Source organism: Lepisosteus oculatus, chromosome 16 (assembly GCF_040954835.1).
Source record: "Lepisosteus oculatus isolate fLepOcu1 chromosome 16, fLepOcu1.hap2, whole genome shotgun sequence".
Taxonomy (NCBI): Eukaryota; Metazoa; Chordata; class Actinopteri; order Semionotiformes; family Lepisosteidae; genus Lepisosteus; species Lepisosteus oculatus.
In genome coordinates this window covers 13703789-13716615 of record NC_090711.1, presented here as the reverse complement: position 1 = coordinate 13716615, position 12827 = coordinate 13703789, and the positions used below count along the sequence as shown (strand labels likewise).

The 12827-nt window shown below is 39.4% G+C and overlaps 1 protein-coding gene across 2 annotated transcripts in view; it reads left to right on the top strand.

Annotated features, from left to right (window-relative positions):
- The window catches only part of prex1 (phosphatidylinositol-3,4,5-trisphosphate-dependent Rac exchange factor 1), a 145463-nt gene extending 135113 nt beyond the window's left edge, over nt 1-10350 (top strand). For both annotated transcript variants that reach the window (XM_069179353.1, XM_069179352.1), the window contains exons 35-40: nt 235-349; nt 571-637; nt 1391-1569; nt 2132-2234; nt 4486-4553; nt 5522-10350. In XM_069179353.1, coding sequence (XP_069035454.1) covers nt 235-349; nt 571-637; nt 1391-1569; nt 2132-2234; nt 4486-4553; nt 5522-5564 — 575 coding nt within the window. In that variant the 3' untranslated portion in view covers nt 5565-10350. The remainder of the gene's footprint in view (nt 1-234; nt 350-570; nt 638-1390; nt 1570-2131; nt 2235-4485; nt 4554-5521) is intronic.
- The last annotated feature ends 2477 nt before the right edge of the window (nt 10351-12827 follow it).

Below are 12827 nucleotides of genomic sequence, written 5' to 3'. Positions count from 1 at the left end.
AGGTTTTGTATTTAAAAAAAAACTCAGTGCATATATTGTAACCTTTCCTCAAAACAACCTGCATGAAACCCAGTTCATGTCAAATGATGGATTTAAAATCAAGAAATCTGGTTGATGAAGTAGTTATATCGTTTCTTTTATTTCTAAATCTCATTTGAGATAAGAAGGACGTTTTATGCAGCGATGAAAAGGATCCTCTCATTCCTGTGTCCTCTCTTTCCTCTCCGTCTGTAGCTTTGGAGAAACCAGAGTGTACCGCGCAGCAGGACAGCGCATCCATCGAAGACTTTCAGCAGCAGATTAATGCAGTCTCTCTGGAAAAAGTCAAATGCTATTACCGCAGACTCAGGTATCTGTACAATAGCGGACACACACCACTGCTTCAGATGAGAAAAGTGTTCCATTAGGTTTTTTCACTACTTCTAAATATGTCTGCTAGGTCTACGTTACTGTAAAAGGTTAAGCGTTTACAAAAACATGGGTTTTATACTTTTTTGTTAAACACTGAGTGTAATTTGTTTTTTCTTCAGCCCTGTATTAAACCAATCTGTGAATATCTTTGCATTACAGGGCCTTTTACCTGGAGAAATCCAACTTGCCTACAGACTCTAACACCACTGCCGTGAAGATAGACCAGGTATGCTTACCATCTGTTACGGCAGATATCTGAGAGATTTCAGAATCTCCACAGCTAGGACTGGCTGGTGAAAATGTGTTACACTGTTCCTAGGACGATTTTGATAGGGGATTCAAAAATTAAATAATAAGTAAAATTCTCCTCAAAGAAGATAAGATTGTAGATCTATTTTTTAAATTCTGCAGGTTGTCACAGGGGGCGCCAGAGGACAGGGGATGATCTTAAATTTGAGTACACCACCATTTTACAATTGATAAAAACTGAGAAAAGGGACCCCTGGGCTTTCTGCCCCATGTCTGCCTGTGGAACGTCTGCACAGCCATGCTGCAAATGGAGTTCAGAACTGACAATCGCATTTGTTCCACCTCTTTACAAACAGATGGTTAAAACGTGATCTATAAGACTCTGGGTTGGCCACCTCTGTCCCAAAGTCTAGATTGAACAGGTGTTTCTTCGGAGAGGAAGTGTTTGCTCTCAGATGTTTCCCCGTGAGCAAACTGCTTTTATTTTACTGTGAGCACTGTTAAAAGTGAGCAGCCTGACATAAAAAAAGCAGGTGTTCCTCAGAGGAAAGCGTGTCACGAGCTGTCTTGATCTGTTTTCTTTTCTCCTTCGTAGAAGGCAGATGGTTCCACAGGTATTGCGAAGTTGCTTTCTAAGAAAAGAAAACCATTGGGCCACACTCTTTCGGAGCGAGTCCGGAGCCCGGTGTGGTTTCTTTCTCCCTGACTGTCTGGTCTGCTCCTCCTTCAGCTACTGCGGCCCCTCAATGCCCTGGACGAGCTGTGTAGACTCATGCAGTCCTACGTGAACGCGAAGCCTGCCGGCGGCGGCACTTTCCCCACTGGAGTCAGTCTGCTGCCCATTTCCTCCGAGCTCTGCAACCGGCTGGGCGCCTGCCACATCGCCATCTGCGCCACGGGGATGCAGAGGTAACCGACACGGACCCTCGCACCCGCGCCGCCCGGGCCCACCGGGGCACGTCTGTCGCTCTGGCAGCAGCTCGAGTTTCATCGGGGGCTGCTGCCCTTGCCATAATTTCCTTGTAGTTCACCCAAAGCGGTACGTCCGTCTCTTGTGAGATTCCTCTCATGCTGGAAACTGAAAAGTCAAACTTGTCTGTCTGTTCACCAGCCAGACAGGAACAAGCAGTTTTGGGGGAGTTTTTCGAGACAGTAATTGATTTTTAGGAGTTAATTGCCAAGGCCTCCGAGTTTGTGGAGAGATCGATCCTTTGTATGCACAGCAATTGTCTTATTCCGTGCGACAGCTGAGTAGGAAATAGATTTCAAAATTAAGCCTGCATGTGATTTCTGCATTGTGCTATTGCTGTGACATTTGAGAGTGCACGCAGGGCTGTCTTTTTCTGTGAAGTAGCTGTCTGACAGCAGCGTCGATTGCTGTGCGGTGAGCTGCCCTGAGCATGTGCTGCTCCAGAGAAGCCGAGCGTGCAGTGCAGGTTGTTACAGGCTGTGTTCCACCTCCTCTTGGCAGGTGCACTCTGAGCGTGTCCCTGGAACAGGCCGTGATCCTGGCAAGAAACCACGGATTGCCACCCCGATGTATCATGCAAGCAACTGATATCATGCGGAAACAGGTACGGTTCCTATACAGCTCGATTTGCAATTCAGTCACAACAGAAAAGCACACTAAACTGCCCATTAAACCTGCATGACTTGAGTCTCAATCAAAAGAATGAATGCACTAAAACACACACACAAACTATATGAACCAGTAGGCTTATGGACCATTCTAGCTCATTTGGTAACTAGTAGCTCATTGATCTACTAATCCAGCCATTGGATGATCTTATCCAACCAATTCTTAAAATAAGACCGTGTCGGTTTCAACAACATGGCTGAGTGCCATACTTCCACAACTCTTTGGTTAAAGGGATGTGCTGCCCATTTTCAATTTTAAGCGCACTTTGGGGGTGTTCATACGTACTGTATGTCATCTGGTTTGTGTTTTCATGGTCATTCAGGAGAAATCCACCGGTTTGATTTAGGCACGGCTTTAAAAGGCAAAGCCTGGGAGGGTTTTGGATTCTTGTATCAGCCTCCCTCATAGTCTTCTCTGTTCAAATGTAAGAAGTCTTCTGTTCATTTCTCGTCAGTATAAAACATCCTCTTAATCACTGGAATGTATCTGGCTGCTCATCTCTGAACAGATTCCAGAGAAGCAATATCTTTTCTATAACGCAGTACTTAAATTGTACAAAATACACCCATACGTCTTTTTACAAATGTAATTCGTCCCCAGAGACCCTTTCATATAGCGCAAATTTGTAAATTGAAAAACCTATTTCCATGATTTCTAATGGTGAAATAAGATTACGATTGATTCCGGACTTTTTGTCAACAAAAAATGACCAGAGAAACGATAAGTAAATTCACCAACTGTGGTTTGTGTTTTTAGTAATAAAAACCACTGCATATCTACTGTACAGTAGTTAGACATCATTAAGCATGCCTATGTACAGTACTGTACAGACTTTACATCTGTGATAAAGTCTAAACCCCAAATATCTTATGAAAGTAAGCGCACACGATAGCGAACATTGTACAAAGACGCAGTGAATTGTGTCACGTCTCTCCTGCCACTCCACAGCCTCTGTGCGGCCTCTCACCCTCTCACCCTCTCACATAGGCTGGTTAGTGGAATGTGATGAACAACGAGTCACACTAAATCCTACTCTTCACTCTTCACTCATTTCGTGGAGGTTTCAAAATGTTTCTCTGTATGGCTTCTTTGTGGTTTCAAAGTTGGATTTTGTTATTCTAAATGTGGTTAGCAATTCGTAGTGTCTTCGTAGTAATCCACCGTAGTAAGGTGGATGCTGCACATTGGTGGGGGTGGTGGAGAGGATCCCCATTACCTGTAAAGTGCTTTGTGTGGAGTGTCCATAAAAGCGCTATATAAGTGAAGCAATTATTATTATTATTATTATTATTATTATTATTATTATTATTATTAAAGAATCTTCATAAAATGAGTTATGGGTGTATTATAAATCATCCCTTATTAGTGCATTGGATGATTTTAACACAATGCCACTTGATTTTAATCCATCACTTTTAAGTATGCTTCCTGGCATTGTCTGGGGTTCAATATAATATATTAGTAGCCTCTTCTAGCTCAGTGTTTCCTATTGTGTATTTATACAGTAGTTTGTTTTTGTAACCTGCATGCAAACCCCTGCACTTTTCCATAGTACATATCATCTGCCAGGTGTTTGGCCAGTGTTTGATGTAATTTACTGCTTCTACAGTGGTGGCCAATTCTCCTTATTTGATATAATCTACAAACGTGTTAAATGTACTCACTATATTAGACCACTGATATTACTGATATAAGAAGTGCTGAAGTCCTAGTACAGATCCATGTTCTTTTATATGAATATAATGCAAAAATGACTTGAATATCATTTTAAGTCATTATCTCTAATGATATCTAATATTTTAAAATGTGTAAATTCATGTTTCTGTATTTATTTGTTTGGCCGTTTTAGCTAAAATATTCCTCTTGCTTTCCTATATCTCTCTCCTCCGTCTCTGTCTGCTTCTTCTTGAGAATTGTCAAGGCCATGTAATGTTCATTTCAAAGTAAGCATGACTCACGGTTTTCATACAACAGTACACACATGTTTTTGTGATTAGAGTTTTAACAACCGGTGATTAATCACTTTAAACTGAGAGCACAAACAGGCTCTGACAAAAAGAAACAAAAGGAGAACTGTACTCCGTAAAATTTAAAACTGTGTTGTCTGAGTGGATACCTAAAGAGCCATTGTTCATTTTTAAAATCTGACGTATTTCAATATAAACGGAATAAATTTGTCTGAACAGGGAACAAGAGTGGAAATATCTGCAAAAAACATGAAGGTGATGGATCAAATGCCTCCTACTGCTCCAAGGTATCTAAGCAATTATATTTTACTAAGTGCATGTTGATATTCATTTTGACAACATCTAGGATTGAAAAGTGGTGTTTAAAATGCAAAGAACATATTTGCTCCAGCCTCTCATGCCAGTTCTGGAGCTGAGTAATAGTCCACCTGAAATCACCATGCTTAGGTGAAAGCCAGCGATGAGGAATAGATGGAGTTTTGTATTTCTGTCACCTAATAAGTTTTGAAACTGTTTCTGACCCCGTTGGAAGAGAGACAGCTGGGGCTATAATTCTTGCTGATGTGCGTTTGAGTTGAGCTCTCTTCATTATCGACAGTGTGTGTGCTGGGAAGGGGTGACAAACATGCCTCAATTGTAACACTCACTGGGCAGCGCTTGACAGCATTCTCCTCAGGTTTGTGTGGGAGTTTGCTGGCTGTTCTGGTGTTCTTCCCAAAGACACTCTGGGTTAGTGTTGATTGGCTTCTCTGAAGGGTCCCAGTCTCTCTGTGCCCCTTGAAAAAATGCCACGAGTTTTGAGCCTCATCAATATGAGCAGTCTCGCACCCGGCGCCTTTTGGAGAGGCCCTGCATTAGCACCACCCGCCCCAGCTTGAGTGCGCATTTGAAGATGGGTGGATTATAATAAATGACAAGTCTTGGAAGTCACCAATGTGATTTCTTACTTGCTGTGCTTCAGCCTCAACTACATAGGTAGTGTAGGTATAGGAGGGTCTGACAACAGCAGTTTAGCCTCTGGATAAATCCCATTTGTTAAAAGAAAAATGAGAGAGTCTGTTGTCTTCCAGTTAAAAAGAGATAGAGTTCATTTAATTAGTTAACCTTCATGCTAATAACTAATTTATCTAGCTTGGGTATGCTTAAATTTCCTACATTTTGACCAAGCAGAAAACTTGGACCCACAGGTAGAGAAATGAATACATTTTAAATGAAAACACTTCCAACATTTCATTCATTACTTTTCTTCACACAGGCTTTTCAGGCTATGCTTGCCACCGGAGGATGGAGACCTATGAAGGGATTTTATTATTTCGCTTTTAATTCTATTTTTCCAAACCTTGCTCAGAATGTTCCCCTTTTTCGGACACCCACGCCGTTTTCGGATAATTCCCGCTTCTTTCGCCGGCCTGCCTGTGCCAGCACCTGCTGATACACCTGTGGGCTGGTGCCTTCTGGGATACAGCCCTCCTGCCCAATCGGAAGGAATGCTCAAGCATTTTGGCTTCAAGCAAGCAGCTTTGCCGGCAGCAGGACAACAGCCTGACCACTCCCGCTGCATCAAGCCTAGACTCTGCCCAATCCTCAAACAATCAAAGCTCTGGGATTTTTCCTGCTGGAAGCAGCCCTTTCTGGAACATTTGGAGGATGTTTTAGCACGATCAAAGACTACCAGTTTGGCGGGATATTCCACAGTACATTGTGAAGTGTTTGGAGACCTCAGACAGCCTCGATTGTGAGGGAACATCTTTAAAATAGATGAAAAAAACAAATACTTCAGAATTTCATCTTAGCATTTACTTGCTATGAACATGAATGCCTCCTCCTTGCCATGTTTCATTTAAATTACTGTCTGCATGCTAGCTTCAGAGCAAGAAACAGCTCACTGGTAGTCATACAATAGATAAGAGATAACGTTTTGGCCTGACAAGCTTCAAGTCGTATACTTGTGATACGTTAATGAGTCCTGGGAACTTTTGGGGGAGAGGGCCTCTTTTGAATATGCCTAGCATGAGTGACTCGGAAGTCATGTCAATACGGTCACCTTGCCATAGCTATGGAAACAGTTGCTAGGGCGGGGCATTTTTGTTTGCAAGGTTTAATTCAAGGAGAAGAAAAAATAAAAATGTGATAAACATGAACATTGAGAAACATTCCAGGATAAAACAAGTATACCACCTCATTTCCTGTCTTCTTTATTTGTGTCTTATACAGTATATTAACTGACAGGAAGAGACCAAACAAATTTCGAGTCATCTCAGTCATTTCAAGATCTTGGAATTTTTTGTTTTCTAAGTTTCAGACACAGGGCCAGTCTTTTCCAGTGTAAGTAAATGTCAAAATTGTTCAAGCACAACAGCACTCTCAGCTGCTTGTTTGGTTTGAGTATCAGTTGTTTTTTTTTTGCTATGTTAATATAATTTAAATACCTATTTTCATAATATGTTGTAACCTCAGAGAATGCATAACAAACTCAGATCTTGTTAAATTTTCAGTAAATGTAATTTAGGAGGAGTAAAACAAGAATATGTGGAAAAGGGGAATATGGAGTATAAAATATTTAATGTGTTATGTTTTAATAATCTTACATTCTTGTACATATTTATAACCAGAGATTTTATTTGTGTCAATGGGACCAACATATATAGTATATATATATGCTCTTAAAGCAGGTGAAGGACAGCATTGTTCTTAGTCTCTTCTTATAAAGCATTAAAGTGTATGTAATAAGATGTTTTGTGCAAAAAAATATTTTTAATTAACTTGTACATTTGAAAATGTATGAATAGCAAGACAAAATTCTTAGATGTAGCTCATTCAGGTGTATTAACGAAAAGCGTTTTCGTTGTAAATCATATGTCAGGATGTGTGCCTTTGTTTAGTGAAAGGCTTTTTAAAAAATTATGTTGATAGTGTTTAAGATGCTGGACACTGCCTGTTAAAAGGGCTTTAATTTCTCTCCTTTATTCTGGATAACAGGAATTTACAGTATACAGCCCCTCTTCCCTCTCAGAATTTGTATTTTATTATTTGAAATCAGTTCCTGTGACGTATGTCTCTGTGAGTGTTGTTCATTTGGAATTATTTTTAGCGAAAAGAGATCACCCCAGCTCCAATCACAAAGCCTCCTGATCACCTGCGTGGTGACTTTAAGAATCTGCATGGGGGGTGAAAAGCTAAGATTTTCAAAAGTGTGACATAGTGAGGAAGAGCAGTTCTTACAGAGCCGCGCTTCATGTAGTAAAACAATTGTGATTGATGCAATTGTGAAGAATTTTGAGTATTTTTTGAGTTAATACTTAAACCTGAGTATTATTTCCCACAACTCAGTAGAGAAGTTTTAAGAGTGAACTGCAGACAGTGATGATTTCATTGTATGTTTCCCCTATTAACTCAGTTATATGATTCTATATTATGTATCTTTGTGTTCTAAATGCAGTATATTTTTGATTCCTGTATCAATGCGTTTTTATTGTCTTTTGGTCTGCTTTATGTTTACATCTGTTGTTTTACAGAATTGTGTTCATTATTCACTATAACAAAGCCAATTGTTCCAGAGTCTAACAAGTATTACGTTAGATAATAAATGATACGCTGATACATTTAATATGTCATACCCAACAGGCTAGATGGGCAAGAATCTTGTTTGAGATTTTTCTTATACTCTTAAACCTGAAATTTGAGAAAAGGCAGAGCATCTTGTATTATGTATCATTATTATCAGTATTAGTCTCAGCTTTCTGTCACTTGAGATCTTTTTGCACATTAAAAATGTCTAAACTGCGAATAAACTATTTTGGAAAATATCACAGGTTGTTGAAAACATTTTAAGAATCTTGCAATAACCAACTATCTGCTATTGACAAAGGCAAATTAAAAATGTTCTGAATTGCTACTTTTGTGTTTTTACAAAAAATGATAAAGTAGGTGAAAGTGCCTGCTTCAGGAATCCCTGTTGGGATTGATTAATGGCCATTATGGTGTTACTTTGTTTTCTTGATTCTTAACTTATTTTTATTTCTGTTTATCTGGACAGCATTTTTTTCTAAAAAGATGTACAAGACTATATTTCCATTCCAGTGTTAATGTGTAATGTGTTTCCATTCCATGGAAACACCAAAACAATACCATCACCTAGAAGGAGTGATTTCTAGTGTTCTTGTTATAGATTTTATTCATATTTCATCATGTGTGTTTACACATTTCAGTGTGTTTTACAAAAATGACACTTAAAAACATTTTTCATTTTAGTTAAAAGTTTTGTCAATTCAAATTTTATTTCCTTCAAAATTAATACAGCAGTTGAAAGGTGCAAGTGGATAATGTAGCAAACTGCATCATGCAGCCTTAATTGTAGTGCAATTAAATTTTATGTTGCCTTTATCATTCTATGACACTCATATGCAACAGATATAATGGAAAAGAACAGATGTATTGGATATACCCTCCTACACAGTTCAAAATATTGTTTAAAGCTGTCCATAACATTAATTGTCAAAGGTGCTAGGACAGTTATTAGTTTTTAAAGGAAATGGGCCATGTTCCTTGTGATTATGCAAGACAGAGGTACTTCATAGGACTGTGGTCACCTGAGTTGCACCTGACTTCTGATTAAGAATCAACTGTTTGGTGGTTGTGCAAACACCATCCTGATGCAGTAGTGGTACAGTAGGTGCTTATTTAATCATGACATCAATAATCTTATTTTTACGTCCGTTCTGTTATCTTAAGCATCAGTGGTGTTTTGTATTCAGTTTGTACTGTAAATGTTTTGGAGAAATTACTGTCTCGTTAACAATGACCTCCACTGACATGTTTTGATTTGTACTGACTGACAATCAATCACTTTTTTGGTTTTATATGTAATATATGTGGCTTTACCCTTTATTTTCTGTTCATGAGCATGGTATTGTTCTAATAGCTTGAACTGTCTAAAAAAGGCCTTTATCAGGATGTTACTGCTCTCACTGCCTTAGAAATACCGCAATGGAAGAGTTATGGTGCATCACAGGTATTTTGCTGTTGATTGTAGCTTATTGGTTCCTTTAATAAAACCCAGTCACATCTACTTTTGCAAAATCAGTTTATGTAGGAAATTAAAGCAAAACAGAGTTATCATAAAGGTTTTTTTTTTCTGGATAGAAAAATAGGATAACTATTGAATGAGGAAAAAAACCCATGAAGTGTGAAAATAATTAAACCAGTTGAAATTATGTTTGTACTTACAAACTGGCAGATTGCAAAGAAAGCTATTTTCTTCACAAGCTAAAATGTTTGTTTGCAAAATTTGTAATACAGGTAGTGATGGGATGATTCTGTAGTGAAAGATACATTTCTTTTACTGTTGGCCGTTGTTGGGTTTCTGTAGCATAAATGCAAATCCTTGAATTTATATAGCTCTTTTCATCACTGAAGATCTCAAAACACTTGACATATTTGGCAGGGAACCTATTTCATCCAGTGAAATGCAACCCCACCTTGGTAGCCCACACCAGCCACACAACAGCTGAATTAAGTAACTTCTCAATTGGGTACAAGTCTCTATGGTTGTTCTTCTGACTAATATGTTCTCATCCTTTTAATCAACACTTGTGACCCAATGTCTGAACTTCTGTTGTATATGGCACCTCAGTTTCAGCGATTCTGGAATTGTGATCCTTGTTAACTCGGTATGTTCCTGATGAGGATACTTTTTCTTTGAGTTCAGGATTAATGTCAGTTCCTTCCATTTATTTTCAGGACATTAAATGAACTGTATACAGGAATGGGACTTTATATGATGTTATTTACTGTAACTAAGAAATACTGGCAACTTGCTTTTAAGACATCAATAACATTGAGGGTTATTAGGATGCCCTCATTTAAAGGGTTTGTCCAGTACTCATAATATGAATCTATTTTTTCCTCTAATAATGCATTATTGTACATACTGTATGTTGTTTTATGATTTATGTTTGTAACTGTATGTGGTCTTCAAAGAAAGTTGTACAGAAAGAATTTTTAATTTTTTTTTCAGCTTGTTACAAATGTTGTTATAGATTTAACCTTTATTTGCTAGCTAATAAAATGTATTTACAGAAGAAATGATTTTGTGGATTTCAATGAGGATTGGGTTCTAGCCCAGTGAATGTCAATACCTGGTCCTGGGGGGGGGGGAGCTATATCTGCTGTTTTTTTTATATCTGTGCCTGTAACTGACCTGTTCCCTTGACTTTCTACACTCAAGCACTGATTTGAAAACCAAAACTACCCTAAAATGTATGATTTCCAATGTCAGCTCTCAGAACGTCATGCAGTGCACTGCTTCATTTCTGCTGAGCTCTTGAGGACGAGTTGGTGATGAACAGAACAGATCCGGTGACAAGGGTATCAGACACCTCCACTAGGTATATTTGTTTCCTTTTGTTTACGTCGAATTTGTTTGATCTCCGTCATGCCTCTCTTCCTACCTGACTGGGCACAGCAGTCCGAAGCAGTGTGGTGAAGCCAGATGTGGGCAGGCTGCTGAGAGCAGGCAGGCTGTGGTAGCAAACAGACAGACAGCCACTGTCCAAAGCTGAAGTCCAGAGTGAAGCAAGGTTCAAAGCCGGGAAGACGCAAGGCACAGGCCCAAATGGGAAATCCACCAGTGTACTCATAGTAAACAGGCCACGTTCGTAGCTGGAATAAGCACAAAGGAGAATCTGAAGCAAAGTCGAGACAGGCTGAGTCACAACACCGGAGAACATAGGCTCAGCACAACCCAGAGATGTGGTCAAAAGCGCAAGTGTAGAGTGTAGAAGCAAAACACAAGTGGAACTAAACACAGAGACTAAAGATGAAACTCTAAACCAGAGCGGGGATGTGACATCGGGACCGGACTGGATCCCTCAGATCGTGTCAACATGACTACCTTTTTGGCAGCCTGAGTAGGATCCGTACCGTGGGGTGGCCATGGTGTTTCTAGTGCATTGTCTAGCGCTCCTACAGTGTGGAACTGACCGTTTTAGCTCACGTCCATGAAACGCATAAATGATCACAAGTTGAAAGCCCAAAACCCACGGAACTATTCATATGAATAAGGGTGTTACCCCAGTGTCCTGGCTTAATTCCACTTCTTGCAGAGCCTAGCCTCCTTAGGCAGTGGGGCAGCTGGAGAATAATGGCTGTTTAACCGGGTGTGTGGAACTTCCCCTTATATATGGAAAATAGTTTGGGATAGAAATCATTTGATAATTTTCTTTCAATTAATATTATTAATCAATAAGGCCTTCATTGCCTGCTTGCCACAGGGAACTTTCTGGATGCAACAGGCACAAAGAGTAAAATACAGAAGCTGTACCTGCAGCTTTAAAATGAGAAGAGAAGATTTGTTCTTGACTTCCATTTACAGCTTGTATTTTGCAAAACTCAGCTGGCGGTGCCTCATCTAATTAAATTAAGAGACAGAACTCTCTAGGCCTCGTTTGTGCTGAAGAGTCTCAATGCTAGGCGATAACATTGTTGCCTACTCTTGTAATCCCGGGTGAAACAGCCATGGTTGCCATAGTAACAATCACCATCCCCAGTTTTTGTTTCCCAAGTATCATTTAACGATAACGGAAAGGGTTTTTTCCCATGACTATTATAAGAAATATTTTTGTATGGTAAAGAAGCCAGGGTACCATTTTATGACAGTTTCTGACTACTTTTTAAATGAAACATTTTGTGTGCTCTACCATTTTTACTATTAGAGCACTTTGACTCTTTGTGCAGCATTACGTCCTGTGCAAATTGCTCCCCTACAAACCTACTCTCCAACCATTGTTGGCTGTATTGTGGAGTCCTTGACACGTCTCCTTTTCAAATGACACTATAAATGCAGTGTTATTCCTATTTTAATATCAGACAAGAAAATTTATTTTTCAACACATGGGAGTCCTGACCTCTACCATGTACTTTGTGATAAGAAAACATGTGGCACAAAGAAAGCCAAGAATACTTTCTCCAAAGTTGTACAAAGTGACTTATTAATATTCCAACTACTCTCACATAGCTACTTCTGATACCATTTTAACAGTGTTTTTTTTTTTTTTTAGTTTTTGTCATTTAGCATGGTTATTAATCAGACTCCTTTCTTTTAGGGAAAAGGGGAATTCAGACTATTTGCATAGCTAACTGGGGTTTTTAGTGGAACAAAGAGTCCAGATGACAGCTTTTTAAATTCTCAGCTGATTTAGTGCTTTGCAGAGAGGTTCTACAAGTAGGTCTTGAGTAGATTCCATCCAAAGAATACTGTTCAGCTGTTTCATGTTTGGACAACTTCCTATTCAGACCTGCCTTTGAACACCTCGGCGGCCTCCTCCTTGTATTGACAAGGTGGAACAGCTCTAAACAAAATGTTGACCATGAGTGTAATAGCAGACGAACAGGGTTGCCACAGGCTGACATTGTTCTAGGCAAGAAGAGCAGACTCTTGGCTTGCTTTCTGGGCCTCACTGAAGAAACCTGCGGTTGCCATGGAGCTGAAAACACTGGAGATGAAAACAAACAGCCTTCCCAGATGGAGATGCTGCGAAAGACTGCCTTAAATAAACATGTAA